This window comes from Ptychodera flava, chromosome 6, assembly GCF_041260155.1.
Source record: "Ptychodera flava strain L36383 chromosome 6, AS_Pfla_20210202, whole genome shotgun sequence".
Classification (NCBI taxonomy): domain Eukaryota; kingdom Metazoa; phylum Hemichordata; class Enteropneusta; family Ptychoderidae; genus Ptychodera; species Ptychodera flava.
In genome coordinates this window covers 9,471,229-9,498,072 of record NC_091933.1, presented here as the reverse complement: position 1 = coordinate 9,498,072, position 26,844 = coordinate 9,471,229, and the positions used below count along the sequence as shown (strand labels likewise).

The following is a 26,844-nucleotide window of genomic DNA, read 5'->3' as shown; positions in this document are numbered from 1 at the left end:
TGGGCAAGACTAATCACGGAGATAGGTCAATTGGTACTAGAAACAGTTTGCTGTGTACTCTATGCATATAGCTACAATGCCTTTATTATGCTGTTCCTAGCAATGGCTGGCAGTCACCATGTTTGTTTCGGATATTTTTTTCTTCCTATTCTGATCCACCTCATTAAATAGTAAGGTACCTGAACTGTCATGGTCTTGCAGGCAAAACTTCATGTTGTGTGAGCTGTAGCTATCATAATACAATGTAGTTTTGTTGCAACAAAGGGCTATCACAGAGGCTTGTTCACATATCTTGGTCTGGCTGCTTGTCATGACATTCAGCTGAGGATACTTTTCCTGTCTTTTCAATGTTTCAGACTGTTGTATTTGTCTTCCAAATGTGTGAAGCTGAGTTTATATCTCAGAAAATGTGCTTGAATGAGAGATATAGCAACTAATTAAATACAAGACATCTCAGTCAAATTTCATTTTATGCATAAGCAGCAATATTTATTTATTCATCAATCATTCAGAACAGATTAGAGATAAAAGTTTTAATAATCTAATTCATGTACTTTTTATATTTTCTATGTGTAGAAATCTTTGTACAGTCCTTAAAAGTTAGCATTGTCGGCAGTCATAACGTGTCTGCTTAGTAAGACTATGATTTAAAAAAACTTAAATATGAGGTTGAATAAATGTGTTTACAACTGAAATGCGACTCTTGTCGCTAAAACTGCTGCAATTCCATACTGCTTGTGAAATACGGGAGTGACTCTGGATACAGTGTTTTACTATTACAATAGTATTTACACCAGTGCCATGTAATTTAGATCCATGCATGGACACAATCAAATCAAGCAGTAAAATTAAACAAAAAATACCAACAAACGTATATTCTACGAATACATACCCACACATGCAGCTCATGCTATGCAAACATTCAATACCAGATCAATGTGGCCTGCATGTCTTGTTTGGTTACAAGTAACACAAAGTGTAGCCTGTACTAATGTACTTGGCATGGAAGTGTCTGGCCTGCTGAACATCATGCATCATGTTTTGGTTTTAATACTGAGATACATATCAATCAATGTGGCTCACCTACTTCACAACTGCAGTACCTCCCTGTATGGCTGCTTTGCAATACATGTCTTTAGTTTGTACATGATTACAATACAGGAATTTAGACCCTTTGCAAGGGTTTTTTCAAATACATGATTTTACTAAATGAAGGATAAAATTTAATTATGTAAAACAGTAAGTATAACCCTTATTTTATAAGAGTGACTTTGACAGTTTGGATAAAATTTTAACGTTCAATACATATACTATTGTTGCTTAGCAGGACTTCCAGCATCGTAAATTCACACTGGTCATTTTAAGGTAGAATACGCCTCAGGACAGACATTCAGGCTCTCAAATTGTACAGTACTTTTCTGGTGCTACCATTCTGCTGGTTCACTATGACGATCATTGAGTTAATAAAGTTTTAAGCATCTCATTTTATGTGACCATCAAAAATTCAATTTTTCCCCACACAGCAAATGCAGGTATGGCTGCAATTTTGAATGTCAGTAAATTTTAGAGGATTTGTTCTTAAGGGTCAAACTTTGTACGGTGACCTTTGACCTTTGATTTTTATTCTAGAGATGAAAAATCAAAACTTATGAATATCTTTCTCACATTTACCAGGTGTATTATACTACCATCTGATGACAGTCATACATGACAGTGAATAAATACATATTTCATTCTTTTACCCCTCTTTCTTTCCCATTGGAAAAGTCCAGCTTTGCCCTGGGAAGTAATAGGTTTGTTCCAAAAACTTGGTATGGAAAGGTTAGGGGATAGATCATCATGAGTGTGATGTTGTGATCATGAAAACACTAACAAATATTGCCTTCACTATTTCCCAATGAAGGTTTGGACTACATTTCATACAACAACCTTAACCCTTTGAGTGCTGTAATTTTTTCCCTCCAAAATTTTAGTGCAACATTTAACAAATTTTTTTGAATTTTTCTGTAATTTTTTTAGAATTTTGGACCAAGTGGATATCACATGTCATTGGCTACGTTTTTTTTTATCAAAATTTTGGCAAAAATCTGAAAAAATTCACTGAGGAAGATTTTATAGGGGCGACAAAAATTTACTTTGGCACTCAAGGAGTTAAACAATTTCAGATGAAACATTAATATTTAAATTCTGAAAGTCTTGTTGACAAAATATCAAAGGTTTATGTTTTGAACATATCAAATAACAGGTTAACTACTGAGGATAAAAGATAATATATACAGGTTGATCTACGCTAAGGAGCAGAAAGGTATTCTAAATGTACTTTGTTAATAATCTGATGAAAATGCCATACTTTTTGCATTTATGAATGTGCTGTATTAGATACATGACAAAGACACACAAAATAGAATCTATTTAGAAAATATATGCTACAAAAGATAAATGTCTATATCAGAAAAAGATACTAACTTATTACAACATGTCTGACCTACCAGTAATTTAACTTATGAGTATATTGATCATTCACAGTGCAGTTTCAATTTTCTTGAAATTTGATCAATATTTTCACCATTACCCACTTTGACAAGACTTGTTTGATAAAATGTTAAAAAAAGAAAACAGTACCCTGTTGTTTTGGAATTGCTTCAACCTCTTAAGTTTGTTTTCTTGTAAAAAGTATCAGACAATGTTTGTTTGATGGTTTTAAAATATAACATCTTTTTTTTTGTTCTCTGTGTATTTCCTGAAATTGTATACATCATAAAGATTATCATATAATCAGAATCATAATATCTATGCTTGCATTTACATATCTTTGCTGGTCTCTTCAAGCAAACTTTTTTGCAGTTAAAAAGGTAAAAACGTATTTTGAGTTTCTCAATCTTTGTCTAGAAAGATCTGAGGAATAAACATTGCCTACATGGAATGCCAGCACCACTGTGTTCCCTGCGCCATGATGATTTGCTAATGACTAAAAAGTGTCCTCTTGAACTCAAATAAAATCCAACATGCTACAGATGAGGCTGAGGGAAATTTTAGAAATTTGGAAACTGACTAAGAGTTATAAAATCTTAAAGTTATACATCACACAGGACAACACAATCTTATTTCTTATACTGAGAAAGACTTGGTCCAAGTCTGTGAATAAAAACTAATCTAGTGAATGCTATGTAGTAGAGTAATCGCTACTGTTTATTTCTGACTGCGATGTAGTAGAGTATTAAATCCTATGATTCTGGGAGAAACTTACTGCCGATTGCATTCAATCCACACATGCCTAAATCTACTTCCTAGGGAATTCGCATGGGATCGTATTGCAGAATCTCAGTCAAAACGTTTCATGTATAAAGTAACATCAATGTGTTGAAACCTTGCTGAAATGATTTCATTTCATACAGTCAGTGACTTGAACCAAGTCTAGTACTGATCCAATTGAGTGAGCCTCTTGAGCAGTCATAGTAAAAAATGTTCTGACTTAAAGTCAATGAGAAAAAACAACAAAATATATAACAAACTGGTATCATATCATATACATCCATGGCATGCAGTTTTTAACAGTTGCAAAACTGCCAGTCACAAATTCCTAATTTGTACATCTTTGAAGCACTACACATCTTCCTTAGTTTTAAAATCAGTATTTGTCTAAGGGTGCCATTTGTCATGAACAAATACAAACAAACCCCCTTATTATGATAAATTGTACCACAGTTAGGAATGGACCCAGTGTTCTACAGTCATGCCCATTAATTCTTGTCAATTTCATCAGCGATATCTGGTCTGTTAACTGCTGGCGATCTCAGAGCATCAACCAGCCTTCCAATTGTGGCATTGTCTCTATTCGCCCAGTCTCGGAGCATTTTAAAGCAAGGATCATTCTCTTTGCTGTAAACTTGGATCTGTTGTTGTGATTTACCGATTGCTCCTGTTGGATTGAAAATGAAAAATTGACTGATCAGAGTATGGCTTGTGATTAAAGTGGTTTTTACATGTAATGCCACATGTGAAAAAAAATAGTGGCACTGGTACTAACAAAACTGTCAGATACATAACAATTTTGACAAGTTATGTGTCATACCAGGAGTGCATGGATTGAAAAAAATTGGATTTAGTTCAACTGTATTGAATACTTTCACAGAAAGGTACGGTGCATACATGTTGCAGTGTTGAGACAAGTCAAAGGCACTTTTATTGTCCTAAATATGGAATCCTAGTGTATAATTTCACTGGCGGCAAAACTGTATCAAATACTGTAGACATTCCAAAAAATTCATGCTTGCAAATGCTTTTCTGGCAAAACTCTGTTGCAAAATAAATACTAGCGTTTGCAATTTTTCTATTCAACTTTTTTATTTACTGACAAAAATCACATCTAGTAAAGTTGGCATGCAATATTATTTTTGGAGACCTAGTCAGGCATGGACTCACTCTACAGTGATAAAAGTAAATGATGTTCACAAAGAAATCTCATACAACTTATCACTCTTATATGACAATTAAAACCAAAGTAAGAGTTGATTTTCAGAACAAAAAAGTTCTTCACAATATTCACAGTGTCATTTTATCTGATGTGAAATGCACATATGAACAACTCTGTCACTTACTAGCAAGATTCTTCCAATCCTTTTGATTGGCGTTTAATTTATAACATATTCTCCTTATCAACTGGAGTGGTAAGTCAGTAAACTTGGTGTTGGCAGCCACTTTTCTTTTATCACTAACCATCAATGATGAAGCCTGTAAAATACAAAAAAGTACAGTTTGGCATATCAGAACAGAATAAAGCACAGCACAGGTTGAGCCTCCACTTGTTAGACCACACCGAATGTTACACTTCTGTACGTGTATAATGCAAATATTTCTTAACTGGACAAAAAGCATGATCTATAGCAAACTCTATGAAGCCTAAACTTTACTTTGTAACACTTGTAAGTGAGACCAGTAAAAGACTACGATTCTGATCTTTTTAAATCAATCCGCAAATATTTTTCACACTTCTACAATTACTTTTTAGGCAGATTTCATCAGTCCTGCCACTTAAAATTATATGTAAAAGACACACTCCTTGGTTTGTTGTCAAGACAACATCCATTCTGGTTTACATGAATATTATTGCTCAATGACAAGCACACCAAGCCAGCAGAGCAATAATGAAGAGGTATATTTAATCATACTGTGTAGTTGATTTCTTTATGGATGTGACAGACAATATAAAATACCACAAATGAAGGAATAACTTTGAGGTAAAAAAACCGTGAAATTTATCAAAACACACTCCCTAAACTATGAATTCTGTGAACTGACCTTTGAAGATGAATTGAAACTGACATAAATTTGTAGATTGGAATCACACTAACATTTAAACACAACCTTTCCGACTTCCTTTTTTTAACAGTTGAGTAAATTCCAACAACTATAATGACATTCACAAAACGTTGCCCACATGATGACTCTAAACAATCATAAATTCATCAGCTATGAAGAGATGACTACAATCCTCACTTGGATTCATTGAATCAGTTGATTAAAACCAATGAAAGTCAATTTTGACCTACTCTTTATTATCACCTACATATGATACCAAATATAGCAGTTATTAGATATAACACACCTCAATAATTTTGCTCAATCTTTCCATATGGGAACTTTGAACCATTTCCTCAGAAATCAAGAACGAAAACCAGAGAACATAGCACAAAATTTGGAGAAAAATAGTTTTCCATTTTCATGAAAAACGAAAAGCCAGTGAAAACTGAAATACTCCATGGGCTTCAAAATGAGCCCTAACAAGAGGTTGACCAAAAATAAAATATGAAATTTTGAGAGTTTGAATATCTATCCCATAGGTGCATCGTACCTTCAAAATACAATAATGAAAGAATTGATTCCATACATGAAACAAAGAGACATGAAAGTCTGACTAAGTTACTCAGTCATCATTTAATTTGCATACAGGTGCATCCACAAAGCTTAAAAGTTACTTTTGCCATATGTATTTATGGCGTACCAGAAGCACTTTAGAGTATCAACAGCACACTTGCACCTTCACACAGGTGAAAAATCAAGGCCTGGCAACTATAAACACAGGTGACCAATTCTGTCAAATCACCCCTTGGCAAATGCAAACATGAGATTACACAAACTACAAATTATGTAAAGTGTAAATATGTTGTATATACATACTCTTGGATGCAGAGGTTTCTTCCCTTTGTCTTCTTGTAATTTTTTGGAAAACAAGCACAAACAAAAATGCTGTTAAGACACCATATAAACCCTTAAGCACTAACATAGAGGACATTCCAAGAGGACAAACTGTGTAGCTTCGTTATGCTCTCACACTTGAACTTTGAATATACATTCCTGTGCTACAGCTTGATATATATGCCCTTGACATCAAATCTGAACCCACTGTGTGCAGAAATTTCCATGTTTGTCTTCCAGTAAATATTTCTTCATTCATTTTCATTTCAAGTTACAGGTACTGCGGGTTATGCAGTGATCCTCATCACGTACAATGAATCTAAAAGACCTTTTCAAGATGATGTATTGTTCACAACTCTTGCACACTGTCGACCCCTACGGTCAAACTGAAAATGAAAGTTTTACCTCGTTTATATACGTAACAAATTCCATCATTTCTGTCTAATAACCATATCCAGTCACCATTATATTTTGTTGTTGGAACAACTGTTACATTAACTGCAGATTCAGATTCTTCTATCACAGTTGTTAACTCCAATGATCTGTTACCATCATCAATGACCGTGAAGGAGTTTATATCCATTTCCCTGAACACCTGTCAGAGGAAGAATTTAACAACTGATTATGAGAACAATTTGCAATGTATGTGTAAATACCTATCTGTATATTGTATAATCATGTGTTACTATCAAAACCAGACAAGAGATTTTTGATCCACTAAAAAGAGAAAAAGCACTTAGACTACATTGTTTTCTTCACAGGGTGGAATGTTTACATCATGATCAGAAGAAAGTTTTGCTCTAGACACTTTAATCACACAGAGTATGTGATATTGAATTTCACAAGAGACAAAATATCTACATGTACATTTCAAAATCAGTGAACCACTTACTGTATTTGATATATAATAATTATTATATATGATTATTTACTGAAAAAAATTTTAAGTTACAGAGGGCCTGAAATTGGACATCTTTTTTGACATTTGCACTTGTGATGATGACGACTTGAAAGAAAGATACCGGTAACTTGCAGAAAGTTTAAGGTTTAATATTGGCAAGAAACAACTACTTCTATCCAACTGCTAAAGTACAAATCCTCCCGGTCACTAATCTTTATTTTTTAAATATTACCTACCATATTTCCAATCATTTTCACCAGTTTTTGGAATGTTTTGCCAGTCTGAAAGCACAGAGTCCACTTTGGTGTTGAGTCTGATTCATCATCATTCTCACTCAGCATGTGTACGTTAACCGGTATTTCTGAAAAATAAAGAAAAACATTTAGTGATAAAATTCAAAATTTGGTGAATGGGAAAACTGTGAAACAGTAAAGAAAACGATAGCATAGCATATATGCCGATTATCATAAATTGTCTTTCATTATCAAAGGCCTTACTAGGAAAAGAATTCTACAAATTTGAATGTATTATTTGCAGTCCATAGCCATACCTTTGCTCAGCTCCACTGACTCTGTGATTGGTGTTGGAGGGCTTGATGCTGGATGACTACCAGGAGATCCATGCCAAGTGGAATGTAGACTGGGAGAATGCGGTGCTGCAAACGGTACTGCTGTGGTGCCCCCACTCAGAGACTCAGAATGGGAGCAAGTGAGACCAAATGGATCACTGGCTGGTAAAGCTGCCGCTTCATCAATACTGGACAACATAGAATTGAAGGAATGCATACTGGTACTTCCACTTCCTGAATAAGACCTTTCGAACAATGATGGAGTAACGTTCATGGCATTTAGAACATTGGAAAGAGCCATTATGAATGGATCCATGAACTGAGGCTCTCTTTCCTTCTTTTTGTCCGGTTGATCTTGAGCAGGACCGGGAGAAAATTTGGAAAACTTGGCGTTTCCTTCCAGCTTGTGTGCAACTGCTCGCTCTGTTTGCCCAGTGCCGTCTTCTTTCTGTTCAAGAACCGAATCACTGTGTCCTTGTTGTGGAGGTGTTGGCTGGGTCTTGATTCTGCTAGGCCTTGTCTCACTTGTGTCAGCCGAGTTTGAAGGAGGGCCTGTTGTTTTCACACTTTGCATCTCAAAGGTGTCAAGAGTTACCTCATGACCCTCATGTGGCTTGCTCTCATGTGTGTCAGTAGCGTTGTCCGACGTGGGCTCTACCAGCTCTCCAGCCGCTGATGTCAACTTTTCGATATTAACAGGATTATCATTGTCAGGTATCGATTGGTTTTCTCTGAACTTTTTCCCACTTGAAGGCTGCATTTCATTTAAATCTAGCCATTGTTGTATATGAGTAAGCATTTGACAAACTGTCACAAGTCCAACAATCTTTGCTTTCAAATCCTGGTCAAACCCTCTGCTTTCCTCTTCGTCATGGTACTGCATCTCAATATTCAATTCCTTGACAATTTCTATCAACCTCCTTGTCTGATTCATCATGAACCTGACTTCAACCACCTGTCTCTCCCTAACAACTTCTGACATCTCTCGGATTCTATCAATTTTGGAAATGCCTTTCAGTTGAGCCTGATCCCTGTCGTATGTTATCTGCTCTTCTAGTTTACGCAGTTTTTCATCTCTGGCACTACAAGCCCTTCTAAGCTCTTCATTTTCAACCTTCAAATGTTCAAGTTCAGAATTTGTCCTTTTGCTAGAAAACTGAAACCACCTCCTTCCTTTACTAACTGTGCTGGCTTTCTCTTTTGTAATGTCTTCTGACTTTACATCACTCAAACTTTGAAATGGCTGATGGCCTTTGTACTTGGCCTTCATTTCAATATTTTCTCTTTTCAGTTTCTCTTTCTCAAACTTCAACGTTTGTATTGTATCAGCATCTTCTGCTTTCTGTCTTTCTAGCTGTAGAAGATTTTCCTTTTGCTTTATCAGGTTTGCTGACATCTTCTCCAAACGTGCCTCAAGTACTTTCTCCTTTTCCTTGGATGTTTCAACTTCTTCCACGGCTTGTTGGATGAGATTCTTACATTCCTCTTCTGATTCCTTTTGTTGCTGAAGGCTTATGTCTATTAATCTTTTCAGCTGTATTTGCAGCTGGTGCACCCTGGCGTCGGCGTCTTTTAAAGCTTTCACATGACATTCTTCCTTGTCTCTGCTACAGGCAGCTGGCTCTTGTGTTCCTTCAACTCTGCTAGTTTTGTCACTGACATCAGACTCAGAATAACTTTTATGACGTTTCAGATCTGTAATCAAGTCAAACAGGAGTGCAAATGAAACGGTAAGAGATACTTATGAAAGTATGCACTTTGAAAGTGAGCTCAAAACTTTCCCCGATGAAATTTTCAACCATCCTCTTGTCAAATCAAGAATAAAAACAGGGGTCACAGTGCAAAGTTTGGAACTAGAAAAACAAATTACCAAGTATTATTACCAAGCAGAGATATTCCCAATGTATGTGTACAAGCAGTAGCATGTGCATATACAAAGCGATTCAGTACAAAATCAAGTATTATACCCATTGCAGAGGTACCGTAGTTTATTGCCATTATATCGTAAGAGTATATTGAATTCTAGCATGAGTGTTTAAACACTTTTCTCAAACTGACAGCTTGTGCACATTCAAGATACGCTATCTCGTAAATACAGCAATGTTATTTTCATGTCTCGACCAATCAGATCATTGTATTTGCGCCTTCAATATACTGGTCACTACAGACATAATTACAAATAAATTATTGTAAATATGAAGTCTCATTTCATTACTCACTATCATTTTTGCATGAAAATTTAAAGGAAAGCTTTTATTTCATTCATCAAGCAAAAAACTAATTTAAAATAAATATGAAATTTCTTGCGGTGGATTGCTGAATGCACAATCATGTAGTTTATGATCCTGCTCTTTCATTTTAGCATGGCATTGGAATCTGACATTACCACAAGATTGATATCAACACAATAGGCACTATGTACTAGATTGGAAACTGTATTGTATGATTTTGGAATGCTGTTGTATTTGAAATACGTCCAATCTGTCCGGCGTCTCTCCACTGACCTTTGTTATTTACTAGCATTAACACAATGAAAAAACATACCTGGGAGATCAAATGTAACCAAATCCTGGCCTTCAATTTGGACAGCCTTGACCTTGAACTTTTCTGAGAATTTCCCTTCCTCGATCATCGTTCTCACATTTGGAGAACAGATTTGAGGCAGTTGGTAGGTTACAATAACACTTCCTGCTTGTATTCCGGACACATTGATGTATTCCAGAGGGATTCCTAGTTCTTGCTGGAGGTACCCTCTGAATTCATCTATGTCGTTCATATCAAAGTGAGACAGACTTCCTTCAAAATGGAAATTGACATATATCCATCCGTCTTCTATGGTCAGAATAAACAAAATATCAGAACCACTGTTAAAATTGTAACAGTTTGGATTCTTTGCTTTTTTCACAACATCATCAGCCAATACAAATAACAGCTTGAATGAAAATGAGAAAAATATAACTCAATTTTAAGATATAAATTCATCATTTCAAAACAGAAAATTTTCAGTTTCTGCCATATCAATTCACTCTAGGACAAAACATCAGAGCATGCATTTTACACATCAAATTGTTTGATCTGTACAGAACCATAGCTTTTTAGAGGGTCTATGACTCAACCTTGCAAATGAAACTTCAATTTTATCTACAGCTTAAACAGGTCAGCAGCAACACAAGAGTTTGTGGAAAAGATTGATAGATGTAGGTTTACAAGCTTTGTTTTTCATACACATCAAACTGTGGCTATAAACTTGAAAAGTTCAACTGTCAAGGTCAGTGTTGACAGTGTTTGGTAGTACTGATGTGTGATTGAAAGAATTCATTGTTAAACTAGTATTTATGGAATCTTTGAAATAGATTTTTGACAAAATCAGTGTTTCTGACATAAAAATGTACTAACTTGCAAAGCTTGAAATTTTAAGCCAAAATTCCTACGAGGTTAAATACTTAAAAAAATATTACAGAATATCAGAGCAGTAACAATATTGACAGACACAAAATCACTAAATGATATAAATGACATTCCTTTTCCCTTATTTTTTTTTTTTTTTTTGGGGGGGGGGGGGGGGGGGGGGGGAATTGTGAAAATGTTCATATTTTTATGTCCCTAAAGTTATCTGGGACACAAGTGAGTAACATCTTTGGCAAGGTGGGTGGAACACTGTAGGTAAACAATTGTTTTTTGGTTGGTTTACTGAACTACTGTTTCAAATGCACCATAAAGTTCTATCTGCCATTTAAATCCAATTAGGAAATCTCACAATGTCTGTGGGACTGAATGTTTTGACACACTGAACCAGACCTTGGCCAAAAACAGAACAAAATTCCATGAAATATTACTTTTAGGAAGTATCTCTAAAAAGATTACAAGTATGCACTGCAAAACGAGGTATAGGCAAATTTATCTCTCATAATATTGAAAAGTTGAGGCTGATTCATATTAAAATTGCAATCAAATTCACTTCTTTTCAGAAACTTTTCAAAAATCAGAATTGAACCATTCTACTGCTTGGTAAGTAACATGATGTCTGTTATACTGTGCATGGTGTAAAAAAATCTGAAATGTCTAAAATTTACTTTTTTCACTCAACAAAGGACACCCACCTTGAGGTCGAGTTGCGACAAAGAAGCGCAATGTATTGCCTCTGTTTTTACCAAATTTGTAGATGATATCATGCAGATCTCTTCTGTCAATCCGGATCATGAGGAATTGCAGAAAAAACAGATTCAGTGGTGACAGCAGCAGCTGACGTTCTAGTTGGGTCAGTAACTCTTGCGGTGTCGTGATTTGTTCCAGGAAACTCGACGGGATTGACCTCTGGCTGTCTGTCACAGGATCTGGAATTCATTTGTGGAAAAATTGTTGAGATACTGAATATCTATATTAAAGTCGGTGATAATATATTAATAGCAAATAAATTTAGTAAATATAAAGTCTCATTGGATGCTCACTGTCATTTTTGCATGAAACTCTGGCAAAAGGGTTTTATTTCATCCACCAATCAAGGCCAGAGAAATATAAAATTAGGCCAAAGTAAGTAAATTCTTTGTTTTGCGTCCACTCAAAATCCTGAACGGTACGTGAGTAAGTGGTTAAAAAACACACACAGAAAATTGAACACAAAATCAGTTTGCCTGTGTTGGACAATTTTTCTCAAACAACATGAATGACTCTGGGATAGTGTGACACACTGTATGATCGCTGTATGCGCTGTCATGATAAATGGATCAAAATAAACAGTCATTCGTCAATGCTTGCATTTCTTATTCGTTGTAGATTTCTTCCACTGTCTTTGTATTCTCTGCACAGAGGCTGGACAGACTGACAGTGTTGTCTCATATCTGGTGTAATTGGGGGTAAAAGTGCAGAGGGTACTGTTTTACGTCACCACATGGTTCATGAGTGAAATTTGAATGCTGCAACGGATTGCTTCGATGCAAAGTTCAAGCCGAGATTTGTTTTTGCAACAAAAGGAAGTGTTACCAAAAGGAAAGTTTTTTTTTTTTTTTTAAATCTCCAAAAACCTCCATGCCCGCGGATGCAAAACAAAGAATTTGCTTACTTTGGCCCTATAGTTTAGACGAGTTGCATTTAGAGTATGAAAGTTGTTGCCCAGCAATTTATTGGCTGATACAGCGATTCTTTCTCTGAATTTTACATGACTGTTTAGATAAATTAAGTCACTGTACCTGGTTTGATGAGCATTTTAACATTTGCAAGATCTCTTTCTGTCATACCCTTGCAGATATCAGTAAGCATACCATTGTATGCCAAATTTGGTCCGATGTAGTCACTGTACAGCTGCCGCTGCTGCTGAGGCTGTTTGAGAGAATGTGTATTGCTTTGTCGCTGTATGCTTTCTTTAAGTATTGGCACGTGGCAGATTGCATTCTGTTCCTTTTCAGAAATGGAACATTTTGAAGGTTGCTGCTCATCTGCTTGTGGGCAATGACCATATGGGACTGACTGCTGTCCCAAGTTACTCCCTGGCTGCTGAGATTTCTGTTCTGCTGGTGCATCGCCTTGACCGGTCGTTGCTTGGCTGACAACAGGTACTCTTGTGGGTGGTCGGTTATTTTGCTGTCCACTTGGCAGTACATTGTTCCGCGGCACTGGTGGACCATGAAAGGGCACAGCGTCTGTGTGGATGTCATCACCGGGCACCACATCTGGAGTTGCCTGAGGTATCAAATCAACATCTACAAAACCATCTTTTTCCTTCTTTTGAATTCTAACATTAGCAAGGTAATATCGCTCAGCTCCCAACACAAGTTCTTCCAGTTGTTTTAAACGTGCATCTAAAGTTGCAATATGCTTTGAAGTTTTGTTTCCCATGGCGAGCAGTTACTCATAGCGACCTATTAAAAGAACAATGAGAATAATTGTCTTTACATGGAAATAATAATTTGGACGACTGACATGTAAGAAACACTGAAAATCAAGCTTTAGCGTTAAAGGCCTATGTTGGCATCAGATTGTCTTGCGAGGAATTTACTTAAAAGATTACAAATTCAATGAAAAACAAAAGGTTACGACACTTCATAATCATCTTATAGACTAGAACAAACTTGATCCCGGGGATCAATTATCTGGCCTTTAACATGTACTGGTAATTTCCTCAAGAGGGAGAGTGTTGTGATTACCAGTACCGGTATGTCTTTAGAGATAACAGATTACCACTTGCATCTTAATTCCTCTTCTCACAAAGTATTACATTTCCTTCACTGAATTTCAGGAAAAAAATTGAGTTATGTGATATCATCTCTTCAATTGTCATCACTGGTTTGAATTCGATGACTTGTCTGAGCTAAAATGATCCATGCACCCCCCTTCCCCCCCCCCCCCCCCCCATTAGAATTAAAACAATTTCAAATGCAAAGCTTTTCATCAATTTTAAATTTCTCAATGAAATCAACAAGATCCATTTGAGGATTGATTTAAGTATAAATATTTTGACCAAAACTGAGACAACTTGGTCCCGAACGTTTACACATGCACATTTGCCATCATGTTAAGTATATATTTTTCAAATTATCTAAAAAACAACTTCAATGAAATTTTACTGCCATTGCAAAGACATTTCACATGTGTCTGAAAACAGTAATTATGCAAATTAATCCTAATTATGCCAATTCTCAGGGACTAAACACTTTCCACTTCTTTTACTAGGTTTCATTCTAATCTGACGACTGACAGCCTGTTGTTGGGATATCAAAGTAAGATTTTTTTCATGGCCACTGTTTGTTGTGATGATTGAACAAAACAATGCAAAGTTATTGAAAAAGATGTTTTTAAGAAAAGCATAATTACATCAGTAATGCTACCTGGAAAGGATTCACACTACAGACCCTAAAATGGAATAAGGAAATACCTACAGTATTTATCTGCAAGAGTATCCATGAATGCTCTAGCATGTACTTTACCCAACTTTCATTAAAACTTTCAAATTCAGGTTATGTTTGGGCAAGCTCCCAACTCAATTATTCAGTGGGTTTTTTCTTGGGGGGGATAGAACATGGAAAACACTATGTGTGGTCTCGTTCATTTTACATTTTCTGTTGCATCAGTAGTTTTCTTTTCAGATGCCCTTAAAAGGAACATTTGTCGTGGGTTTGGGCAATAGCATCAAACAAATCTGACAACATATTTTGAACAGTGTTGCATATGTGATAATTTTTCTACCTTCTTTTGACTGTCAGTGAATGGCACCAATTACTTTTAAACATGTTGAGGTGCGGTCTGGTTATGGTGCACATGATCATCCCAAGTTTCTGAAGAAAATTACATGCTCTGGACCCTGGGCACTTTCATGGGAATACTGTAAAACAGGTGTTGGTCATGCATGGCTTTTGACAAAAAATACCGCAATTATACGGTGTCGCTCAAATTTGATCAGAATTGGTATATACCAGTATGGGTTACCAATGATCAACAATTAATGTTGTTTCTATCTGTTCAGTGGAGGAAAATTCTACGTTGATGTTATGACAATGATTTCTGCACAGTACAACCAGAAAAACAACAAGAAATATTTAAACCAGAAAAACAAGAATGACAAAAGTAATTAAGGTCTAACTTTAGGTACTGGAGGTCAACTTTAGCAACATGCATAGCAGAAACAAGTCCCTCTTAGTTTGAGTATAGACAATCTTCCCCCATCTACTGTCTATGGTTGCAGCTGGTCTGTTAATATGTAACAGTTCATAAACAATTACAGGAAATGACTCAAGATCAGTGGAGTTGGCCTGTTTCTGACTGGCCTGCACATTTGCAGGATTTCACTTTTTCTTACCTCATTTGCACATTTTTGACACTGATGTGTTCATTTGAACAAATTCACATCTCAACCCCTGCATCTACCTGTACACCAAATACTGAGACGGTAGCTTTGGCAGTATGGGAGCCTTTGTGTGTGACGGACATACATCCGCACATACCCACAAATATACAGACATACAGACATGCAAATCAGATGCAAATGAACTGATTCAGCTTATACGATAACCTCACATTGGTATACCAAATGTGAGCTAAAAATTAGAAAATTTACATGAACAAATTTCATCATTTGCACAAAACAGGCAGCAGTCATCACTAAAACTCGAATAAGCTAATTTGAAAGCTATAGGTATGGTTTTTCAGAGATCATGATGTTTTAGCCCAAAATGAAAACACTGCCCAAGTAATTTACATATATGAAATTTTCAAATTCATGTTCATAAATCAGAATCACCAGTGAGCTACCCCGAGAACATATCAGTAAACATAGAAAGCTATCACACCTGCAAACCTGAGACAATATGCTTTGTCAGAAATCAAAAGCATTGTTCGCAGAAATTTACATGATTGTGCAAATTTCATCATCATGTAGCAAATGTTGACCCCAAGAACCTAAAAAATCCAATTATGAGAATTACCAGATAAGTGATAAGTGAAGATAAGACTTGTGACCAGGGTAACTGACCCAAACACTCCTGCAAACACAAATATGAGAATTTTGTGCTAATTTACACAAATGTTAATTAAAGGGACATAAGCTGTAACTTGTGGCAAGTTTTTCAGTATTCTTCTTCTGTATATCAACTACCGTGTCTGACCCTAACCCGTTTGTCATGCTGAAATTTCGAGTATTCTTTTTGTCAATACAGCTTGTATGTGTGCAGAGATCATTGTTTATTGTTTACAAATGAATTCTAGTCCGGACTTGAATAAAATTTTCAACAATAACAATGGAGATCATACCCATATAGGTTGTGTTGATATGCCAAATACTTGGCATTAAATTACATATCAAAGTACTATGGCAAAATAATTGTGTTTCATCCTGGGTCCCTCCAAAATGATGCACAGAAAAGTTTTTATTTTTTTTCTTTTAGCTCACAAGATCACAACATGATGTATATACACTCTTGCTAATATGTAACTTTGTCAAAAATTAAAGCTTTCAACATTCATGCGCAAAATTTAAAACATGTGATATATTCTTTGTTCTGTTTAGAAAACATGAAGCACAAATGTCTATATATCTAGCAATGAAAACCCTTCCCAATAAATTTAAATTCTCATTAACAATTTTTTGTAATGGGGAAACACATACATGTACACAGTTAGTGACACAGAAAGGAAGAAATGCCATAGCTTCCTAGTGGCTCTATTGTATAGTTGTACCTCTATAGCAAGATGACAGGTAATGTTTTATTTTTAGATTGGTGTATACACATAGTACATAGTGTTTTAGAAGTTCATGGAGTAGAGTCTGCCAAGTGGACTAATTAATAAACAATCAAATATCAGTATGTCTATTACATCAAAGGCATAATTATGTTACATGCTAGCTGTAATTATGAAAACATGAAAATTGTAGTTTTCAATACACGTCATTACAAACTCAAGACGCCAGGAGTTAAAGCAAGTTCTTAAATATACAAACTTTGTTACAATGATTATTAAAAGAATGAATTAATAAACTTGGTGGAGCATTAATCTTTCATTTTGACAGTGATCATTAACAGAAAAAATTCAGTGAATCTTTGCATCTAAATGTTCAAATTCCAATATTAGTGTGTTCATTTCCACAAGGGACTGTTTGATTAGCACTGTGTGGGTATGGAAATCAGCTTATAATGAGTCATTATACATGATACAAATTGTCTTTGGCCTAATATTGAGCACTACATACATGTTCACCGCCCCAGGCAGTTTACACTTTACAAAATCTCTCAGCTGTCCTTATGAAAAATCCATAATTATCACAAATACAGTACCTCATACTCCTGCATTCTGTACCTTGGAATAAAAATTGATAATTTCACGGCAGCAGCAATTTCAAAAACACCTCCACAAGCCATGAGTTAGCGGTCTGAGTGTGCAACATTCTCCATCATGAAACATTCACAGATTAAACAGGTATGTGATTTTCAGGAGGAAGTCTTCCACCTGCACTCAGGAAGTGGTGAACAATTAGTTTTTAAAGGTTGTAAATGTTACCTCATATTAAGTAGATCATATAATATAATCCGTACCTCTTGTGTTTCCTGTTTCTCTGTATAAGTATAAATATGTCCTCATGGTGAATCAGGGTTTCACTTCTGATCATCTACAAAGAATTTATTCCTTTCAAAATTTACATGTTCTTACGTCGGTTACTACCAATTGTGTACTTAACAAAAGATCCACCATCAGCATGTGCGGAATATTCAAAGAGCAAAACAGATCTCATTACAGAAGTTCTTACTTTCCAGTCGCTAATTAATTGCAATTATCAAATGATGATTCAAGACATGTTTTTGACATTGCTCATGATATTAAAAATTGTCTACTTTATTATGTCTTTATATGTAAAATAATTTGGCATGTTAATCATCAAGATGTAGGGTAGTGTTATGTTTTTCAGCCCTGAGGGAAATGCAGCTTCATGTACCATATATATATTATTGCATAATGTACCATCAAAGAATATAACGATTTGCCATCATGGTTAAATCTGGTTCACCTTCTATTTCTATTTCAAATAATTCACAGATAACAAAAGTATAACTTTCTGATCACTGTATGAAATTTGACAAAACACTCGATCACTAAAGCCTGCAAACCTAATTTTGAGATAATGACGTAATTTCTGCTAGTTAAAAGGCTGAAGCAGGAAATATGTCACAATATAAAATACAAGGTTTGTCATATTTCCTATATGAGTGAACACTATCTCATTAATTCTACATGTAGTTAGCAAATATAGGTCATCATATTTGAACCCACAAGAGCTGTGTATTATGGTACCACACTACCGTTATACATCTTTCAAAATGCACCATTACTCGCTACATTACCTTTGTAATCCTTTGATGGTATACATGTAGTCAACCAATGAAAAACAAGAATATGGCCTGTACATATCTTTTCCATGCTTCGAATCCAATTTGGAAAATTCAATGACAAAATTCTGAACAACGTTCCAGACCAAAATAGAATTACAAGATGGAATGAGAAGATCAGGAATACGATGAAAACATAACTTCGATAAACATAACTTCAATAAACATAACTTAATTCATGATGCATTTACAGTGTGTCTCCTTATCAATTATTTACTAATTTCCGTATTTTGGTGACCTTGTTTCTCTCACTACCGTAGCTAGAATGTTTTAGTAACTAGACAAGTAAAATGAATATAGAGACTTCTATAAAATCGCTTGCACAGCCTTAACTTTTTTGTCATATAAGTTTCTGATCTTTTGCTGAAAACGCTCATGTGGATATACATAGTACCAAACTTATTGGTAATGATGCAGCTCAATTATACAGGCATAACATTAAGCAGATTAAAAGTTGGATTCAATTTTTGAAAAAAATGGTTTACTTCAGGGATGCAGGATCTTCAAGCATTCACAAATTAAATTGATTGTATCAATTTGATGCAAAGATTGAATGAAATCAGCTCCAGTACAGCCCAGTATTAACTCTGTATAACAACATTAAAGCTCCGTAAGCTGTATCTTTTGGCTATTTTTTCAGAACTTTTGTTTTGTGGTTTCCCTAAACTTTCTGCATTTAAATCCCTAAACTGTAATTTAATGCCAAGTATTTAGCATATCAACACAACCTATACGAGTATAATCTACATTGTTATTGTTGAAAATTGTATTCAAGTCCGGACTAGAATTCATTTGTAAACAATAAACAATGATCACTACTCACATTAAAGCTGTGTTGACAAAAACAATACTTGAAATTTCAGCATGACAAATGGATTAGGGTCAGACACGGTAGTTGATATACAGAAGCAGAATACTGAAAAACTTGCCACAAGTTACAGCTTTATATAATGTCCCTTTAAAATAGAGTACCCATTAATGAGTCACAAAACTGGATTAGTTTGCAAAACAAATTGACAAACATGTAAAGAAATAATTATGCCATTCTCCTCTTTCCCTGTGCCTCGATAATCAGTATGTGTAACATGAATATGCTTTGGGAAATGTATCAAGCAGTCCATAAACTCACCTTTCACAGCCATACCTGTACACTTAGAAGGACTCTTAGTTTAACTGACACACCCTTGACTGACTCTGATCATACTTGCAAATAAAAAGCAAACTTCCTGGTTCAGCACTTGCTGCTTTGTCTTGTAGGCATGCATACACCTACACGTATCAGGTTCTGACGATTCTCATTAAACCCACATCTCACCAAATTCTTCAGTCTATTTGTACACAGTACATGTTGGAATCAACACATGATGATTTGCAGTTATCAATCACAAATTAATCACATGCAACAAGGCCCCATCCATGTTTCAGACCGTTTTAATTATTAGCCCCAATAGCAAATACGCCTCGTTATGAACTATCATGTATTGGTCACACCAGTATATAAGTTAAGTGCAGGCAGTGTTTGCAGATCTTAATAAAAGGGGAAGTCTTGGGCATGTCATTTTTTAAATAATCTGTCATGAACTTAATGCTGAAGGCCAAGTTTGATCTCTTGGGCAATATAATACGTTGCCCCATACACGTAAGTGCTACACTGTTTTAAGCAATGTTTAAAAAGACAGCAATTTTTGAAGAAAGCAAACACAGCCAGGGAAAAAAAGGTGTTGAGATATAAAACATATATGAAACAAAATCCTCCGATGATTGCAAACATGGAAACTTAGGGTTCAACTTAATTGCCACTGATGCCACATGCCTTCAACAATTCACACAAAATAATTTAGAAATTGTGAGATGTTAATTCTCATTGACCCTTTTTCCTGCCAAGTTTACATGTCCAGACTATCAGTGAGGCATAACATGTATGCCCTGTATCAGTATATGTTGCATTTTAACCAAGATTTGAACAGTTGACTGTAAACATGATTATTACCAACTTGACCTGCTATGAATACTCACAAATTTCTATACATGAAAATATGAGTATGTTTTGGCTCAACGTCGCTTTTTATACTGACGGGCAAGCAGAAAGTCAACAGACTAACAAGGGCAATGTAATATACCGGTAGTACGTACCATATTCTGCACGTAGTTTGTCAATAAGTGACCATAATCACAATTTGATATATTATTGAGTTTCATAGGGAACTTAAAAAATAATTCTTAGGGTAAACATTGCAGGCTCTGCCTACACAGAATGAGATAAAACTCTCAACCTCATCACTGCTCTGTTGACGTTAGCAGGTCTGAATGCTAAGATACTTCTTGGTTTTATCACAGTCAGTGGAGTATAACCGTGTTTTAATCATCAGTGTGGCTGCATGGCTGATTAGTTATGTAGTAGTCTGTGGTTTACCAAAATGCATTCATGCGGAGGGAATCACCCCTCACTTACTTCACCCCTCTACAAAAGTGTTGCAGAAAGCTGCAGGCGTGCAGCTACACAGTGCCTTTATATCTTAGATGCCACATATCACATGAACAGCATGAGAGTCATTCACAAAAGAAAACTGAACATTTAAACAAAAACATTGAATGGCAAACTGCTAACTTTTATGGGCTCTATAATTTTGGTGAACAGGATCCCACAATCACGATTTAGTCTATTCATAGAATCCCACTGGAATATCAGGAAGTGAGATCATCATATATTACTAAGAATCTTAGAGATATGTAAAGCAACATATGATTGATATACTTATAGATATTTCTGGACATGTCTTGCCATTCGTAAAAGGAAATACATTTGTGAGATTTGATATGAAGGAAACTGTTATGACAAAGCTGATTGTAAACAACCAGTCTTTCCACTACTACAACACAAAAAAAGTTGGGAAATTACCTACAGGCAACAGTTAAAATTTAATAATTGAATTGGTGGATACAAAAAGCCTTTCGTGGTTTCCTTTAGCCCAACTAAAATTTCAAATAGTAAGGCATTTATGGTGGAATCTCTCGCTGAACACGCAAGTACTACAGCTTGCCAACGTTTGATCAATAACTGGAAGTCAGGAGTTCAAAAAGAGTTCAAGCTCTCTCAAATGGCATCTCAAGTTGTTGACAAGCCTTGGTTATAGATCTAGTTCACTCTTCAAAACTGAAGGACTTAAACTTTTGCTCAATTTTTCTCAAGGCAATTTAAAGCCATTCTCTTTCAAACTTTACAAACAAAAATCAGAGGTCACCATGCAAACCGGGTACCAGGGAAACAAACAACCTAATTACTGATATTTGAAATTTAAAATGGAAATGGTCCCAATATGTTAACTTTTTATTTACTCAAAGAGCTTCGAAAGGAGCACCCACAAGAGGTAGCTCAGAAAGCTAATTTGTAAACATTTTAGAGTCTGAATATCTATCCCCAAGGTGCATTCTGCCCAAAATGAATGTTGAATTATCACTTTCTTCTATCAATAAAGCCAATAGCTGTTACTGTAACTTCAGTTTGTGATGTGATGTGTCATTTGAAATTGAAAATACTGGCTTTGCTTCATGCAACATCTTATAATTTTCATACATAACTGTGTTGATTATTTGAGCAGGCATATCGCTCGCTCAAACAGTCTGTGTGGATACCACTTGGGGGGGGGGGGTTAACCTTTCCCCAGGGATGTAGAAAATAGCCAGCAACTGACAGAAACAAGTGGCTATCAGCTAACGTTTACCAGCTCTGAAAATTGTGACAAATCAGGGACATTTTACAGTAATTTACTGTGCTCACAACACTTTTGCCACCCGTAACCAAAATTTTGGACATCCTTGTTTCCTCAAAAAGTAAACTCCTACAGTTATGAGAAGTTTGGACAGGAAAGTATTTATGCTCCATATTTTCATATACCAATAGGTACCACACCAGACTGGTTTTCTTTTTGATTCAAAAACCAAAAACAGCCGGGTTAGCCAACAGTAAGATCTGACTTCAAGGGGCGGATTTGGTGTCAGTTCTTTGTCTTATCAAATTCAGGGCTCGAAATTAACTTTTTTCCCTGGTAGTCCACTTGGGCTACCATTTTCTGATGTCGGTAGCCCAGTGACAATGGCTGGGAGCCCATGCATATTTTAGTTCAGGGGTAGCTTTTTTTGGTGAACTAGACAAGAAACGCAATTTTTCAAGATTCTGCCCGTGAAGTGAATTTTCTAGTCATTTGATGTGAATATTGCACATCTTTAATACCCACGGAAACAGGTATAATGGACGATAGTGATACACAAAAGTTTGGTGACCTATTGACAGTCCCTTTCACTCTCAGACTTGTATGCAAATTTTGATAGTTGTCATGACAACGACAAAATCTCCTCGGAACTGTACTGAGACATACTGTAGCAGGGCTAAAAACAGACCATTGGCTTTCTGTAGGGAGGAGCCATATTTTCATGTAATTGTGATTGATACATTATTATCAAAATCACAGTCCCTGTCAAGTGCAATGAAAATACCATCATTTCCTGTGCCTGTCATTCAAGTACGTCAGAGTTTAGATATTGAAAATTTGTTGCAAAGTTCCACTGCAATGGTCGTCTTCGTAATTTGCATAACAAAGTCATACTCTGCCCTTCTGTGTCCATCTGTGTTTGACTGCATTTAGCTCGTCCCAAAATGACGGACTAGACATGGCATTCCAAGTTAACTGAATTTCAGGTCGCAGGCTTTGGTAGTCCATGTGGACTACCATTTCATGGATTTTGGTAGTTCCAGAGAAAAGTTGGTAGTCTGCGGACGCGGGACTATCGCTAATTTCGAGCCCTGAAATTGACTAACTTAACAGAAATTTCAAACAAGGAGAACAAAAGACAAGCTTTGGTGGCACCAAATACACGCATGCTGCATAATGTTGTTTTCCATGACACCATACAAATTCCCTGAAATGAGCAACACTACACAAACACATAAACTGACAGCGCTTCAGTTAAGCAGGAAATGCTGACAGAATGGTTTTCACAACCATCCGCCCACCTTCATATTAAAGCATGCAATAGTGCAGATGTGTTGGCACCTAATTTCTGTGATAAACAAATACATTGTATCATATGACAATTATTTGCAACACTCTAAAGTGATGAGTAACTGAGCGAATTTACTGTGTGGACTGACACCCAACTGTCATGAAAAGTCACACCATTCTAGAATCAAATTGGAAGTATAATCTGTTCTCCACCTCATAAAAAAAGAGAAACCAAAAATATAAATTTCTCATAGTGTTCCCTGACTTTTCAAATGCTGTCTCTGCAAATGAAGAAAAAGTAGCAACAGTGTTTGAAGGAGATCACAAACATTTGAACAGTGTGCCGATACACTCTCTGTAAACTTCCAAGTGGAGATCAAACAAGAATTTAGCATATTTAATCTATGAATTTGTAATCACCTTATGTTGTAAGAAAATGTTACCAATTTTTTACTGACTACCACACAATATGTTAAAAAATGAATCATAGAGCAATTTTTTTGAAGAGCAGTTTGTCAAAGTACCAGTATTTGAAGCTCAAAATGGAAGCCATTATCAAATATATGTGAATAGCATGCAACTACTAATAGTCTTCTAAGGCATTCTTTCTTGGTTTTACAGCACTGTAGCTAATTACTACACCCAGAATTTGTGATATTAGTTTGCAGCCAACATGGAGGTACAAAAAGACTCAATGAGGTAATCTAATTTCATGTCCTGTGAGTATGTATCACTCACCTAAGTATCAATAAATCGTGGGTTGTGGAAGTACCGGTAGTGGTAAGTACTTGTACCCAGAAGTTCAGGAGGAGAAAATGTCGCATAGGTGTAATTGCCAGGTCAAGTTATGGAGCCATTATCTTTATACTCAACACATGTACAAAATGACTAGAGATTACAGGATATCAAAGCCAGTGATCTCGCTTTGCTACTGTGAGGAGATCTATGAGTGGTGCAGCTGTCAAGACTTTGTGACAACTGGACATTCTCTGTACAGTCAAATTAAACTACCAGGTCAGAAAACTGGAAAATGTCTGTACCAAGAACACCATATGCTGCTTAAGGTAGGTGTTGTAGATGAAATGGTGGAAGGCCAAGGATTGGACATGGTACATACATAAAGAACAGTAATTTTTTCACAAAATACCAAGAGTTTGGCTTATTATATTACCTGCAATTTCTGCACTGTAAGCAGGTGGTTATCTACATATTTTACTTAACTTGACCAAAGTAGCACACTTTAGTGACTGAAACACCAGTTTTGTTCACTGGAAAACTCAGAATAATAGTAGACCATCAACAGGGTCTGGTTTGATGAATCCATAGGGCATACTGCAGTTGTTGGCAAGCCAAAACAATAATCTACTCATTCACAACTCAATGCTAAATTATATAAATTTTACTCTTGAGTAACCATTGCTACAACCCACTTCAATTAGTTTCATCACAAAGTTTCCCTCACCAACAAAACTTCACTCCAAAATTTCAACAAATTTACATTGATAAATATAGAAAAAGTAATACAGGTAAAACCATTTACTGCAAATAGTTTAAAAAATAAATACACTGTCAGGGTGATGATCCTGGCAAAAATATTGAACATCTTTTAATTTTACAAAACCTGAAATGAAATGCTGCTTATGGGGTCTATTTGACTTACATATTTTTACTGCAATAGAGCTATTAGGTGGACCATTGCTATGAATAAAGTTTTTGCAAATCATTTAAAAAATTTAGCAAATAAAATTTCAACACTGAGACCTCCTAAATATTTTGACAGTAGAGTCATAAATTTGAACAATGTTCCTAATTTTAGAATTAGCAAAAATTCAAATAAGCTATATCAAATGAAAGGCAAGATTCCATGAAGGCCCAAACTCCAAGTCGTAATCACTGCATGGGAAGTACAATTCTATTTTGACCCTGACCACTGTGGGTTAGGATTTAGGGCTACTCTCAGGATTATTAGCTAATATCAAATACATATTACATCCTACAAGAAAATGTGAAAGGAGGGGAGTAGAGAGTTTCTAAATGAAGCGACATTGAGCCTAGCTCAGTAGATGGTCCTAAATTGTTATTATTGATGCTCTCTTAGGAAAAAGGTGCAATTTAGGCTTTCAGCAAAGTAATAAGGTAAGATTTCTTTTCAGAGAGTGGAACACACTACAAGACTCAAAATACCTATGTGGTCACTGCATAATGAATGTCAATGTTATCATGATGCAGGTAGATTGCCAGATCAACGTGCTCACTTTGCAAGTTGCAAATAAGTACTGCTTTGTGGTACAATCTGCACTAGGTCATTTGGACTGGCATAGATTGGCATATTCTAGCATGTTTTGCTGCAATGACGATAAATTTCCTGACAGCATGAAGTCCAAAATTATTGGCACATGCTAGGCTAGGAAGTCGGTGCATATTGATGCAAAACCTGACGTGCCAACTAAAGGGATGAGTGTCGACCCCTGTACCGATCTGCACTGTTGTGAGTGTTGACAGGCTCAAAGGATATTATTATAAAACAATCCACAGAGTTGTATGGCTTCTTATCGCCCTTACAGTAAACATGTTGAGAATAGCACTGAGTTGCAGCACTTGCAGTCGAAAAAGCAGACTCGCATAGTTTCAGGATAATGCAGCAAATCACATTTCCTGTACAGGCTGCAAAGTCGGCAAGTCGTGATTTTGAAATTCGGTTCATGGAATGCGTGTATCAAAAAGTGTGCAAGGATCACTGGCCGTGTTGCGGGGGATGTCAGACTTTCGATCTCATTTCAAATGACGCATCGGCAATAAAGTTTAAAGCCCAGACGAGAATACAAGGAAACTAAAATTTGGATTGTCGTCGCCTCCACTCATGTACATGCGATGAGGCATTCGCTAGTCGCGGCTAATCGGTTACGCAGTCTCGCATCCGGCATACACGGAGGGGGATATTATAGGCGGGTTGCATAGCCCTGTGTAAATAAAGTGAAGAGAGCGCCCGTGAAGGCTTGCATATTACACTGTTTTTGTAAAAGTCTGAGATGCAACACCATCGAATCAGCCATATCAGTTTCATCGTCTGATGGTTTCCCATCTATAAATCGACCCGGTCGAGTGCCGATCCGTTCTGTGATTCATCAACTTACAACTGTCGCAGACGAAAATGTTTGTTTTAACTTCAGACTTACCTAAATAGGAATATTCTGATGAGTCGGTTGACATGAACCGAACACGGCGGATTCTCCATTATCAGCGTACACAATACAGTACTCTCTGCTCTGCTCTGTCTGCCAGTTACTTTTTCATTTCACAGCGAGGCGGGAT

General features: G+C 36.1%; 1 protein-coding gene across 3 annotated transcripts; it reads right to left on the bottom strand.

The window, feature by feature from the left end:
- Window positions 1–462: 462 nt before the first annotated feature.
- LOC139134781 (interaptin-like) lies at window positions 463–26,844 on the bottom strand. Of its 3 annotated transcripts, none has more exons than XM_070701834.1 (10): window positions 26,709–26,844; window positions 12,851–13,519; window positions 11,765–11,998; window positions 10,209–10,496; window positions 7,647–9,359; window positions 7,333–7,457; window positions 6,601–6,790; window positions 6,178–6,209; window positions 4,599–4,731; window positions 463–3,919 (listed from the first exon to the last, which is right to left on the bottom strand). In XM_070701834.1, exons 2-10 carry the CDS (start codon window positions 13,494–13,496, stop codon window positions 3,741–3,743), a joined length of 3,540 nt encoding a protein of 1,179 aa, XP_070557935.1. In that variant the 5' UTR covers window positions 13,497–13,519; window positions 26,709–26,844; the 3' UTR covers window positions 463–3,740. The 3 variants fall into 3 exon arrangements, with proteins under 3 accessions (XP_070557935.1, XP_070557937.1, XP_070557936.1); XM_070701836.1 differs by having other exon boundaries at window positions 6,178–6,206; XM_070701835.1 differs by lacking the exon at window positions 26,709–26,844 and adding an exon at window positions 19,662–19,770.

Coding starts and splice junctions, on each gene's coding strand:
- LOC139134781 (XM_070701834.1), bottom strand. CDS start 13,496: ATGGGAAACAAAACTTCAAAGCATATTGCAACTTTAGATGCACGTTTA. Junction 11,999..12,850: donor TAAAATGCTCATCAAACCAG/GTACAGTGACTT, acceptor AATGAATTCCAG/ATCCTGTGACAGACAGCCAG. Junction 9,360..10,208: donor GGTTACATTTGATCTCCCAG/GTATGTTTTTTC, acceptor ACTTGATTACAG/ATCTGAAACGTCATAAAAGT.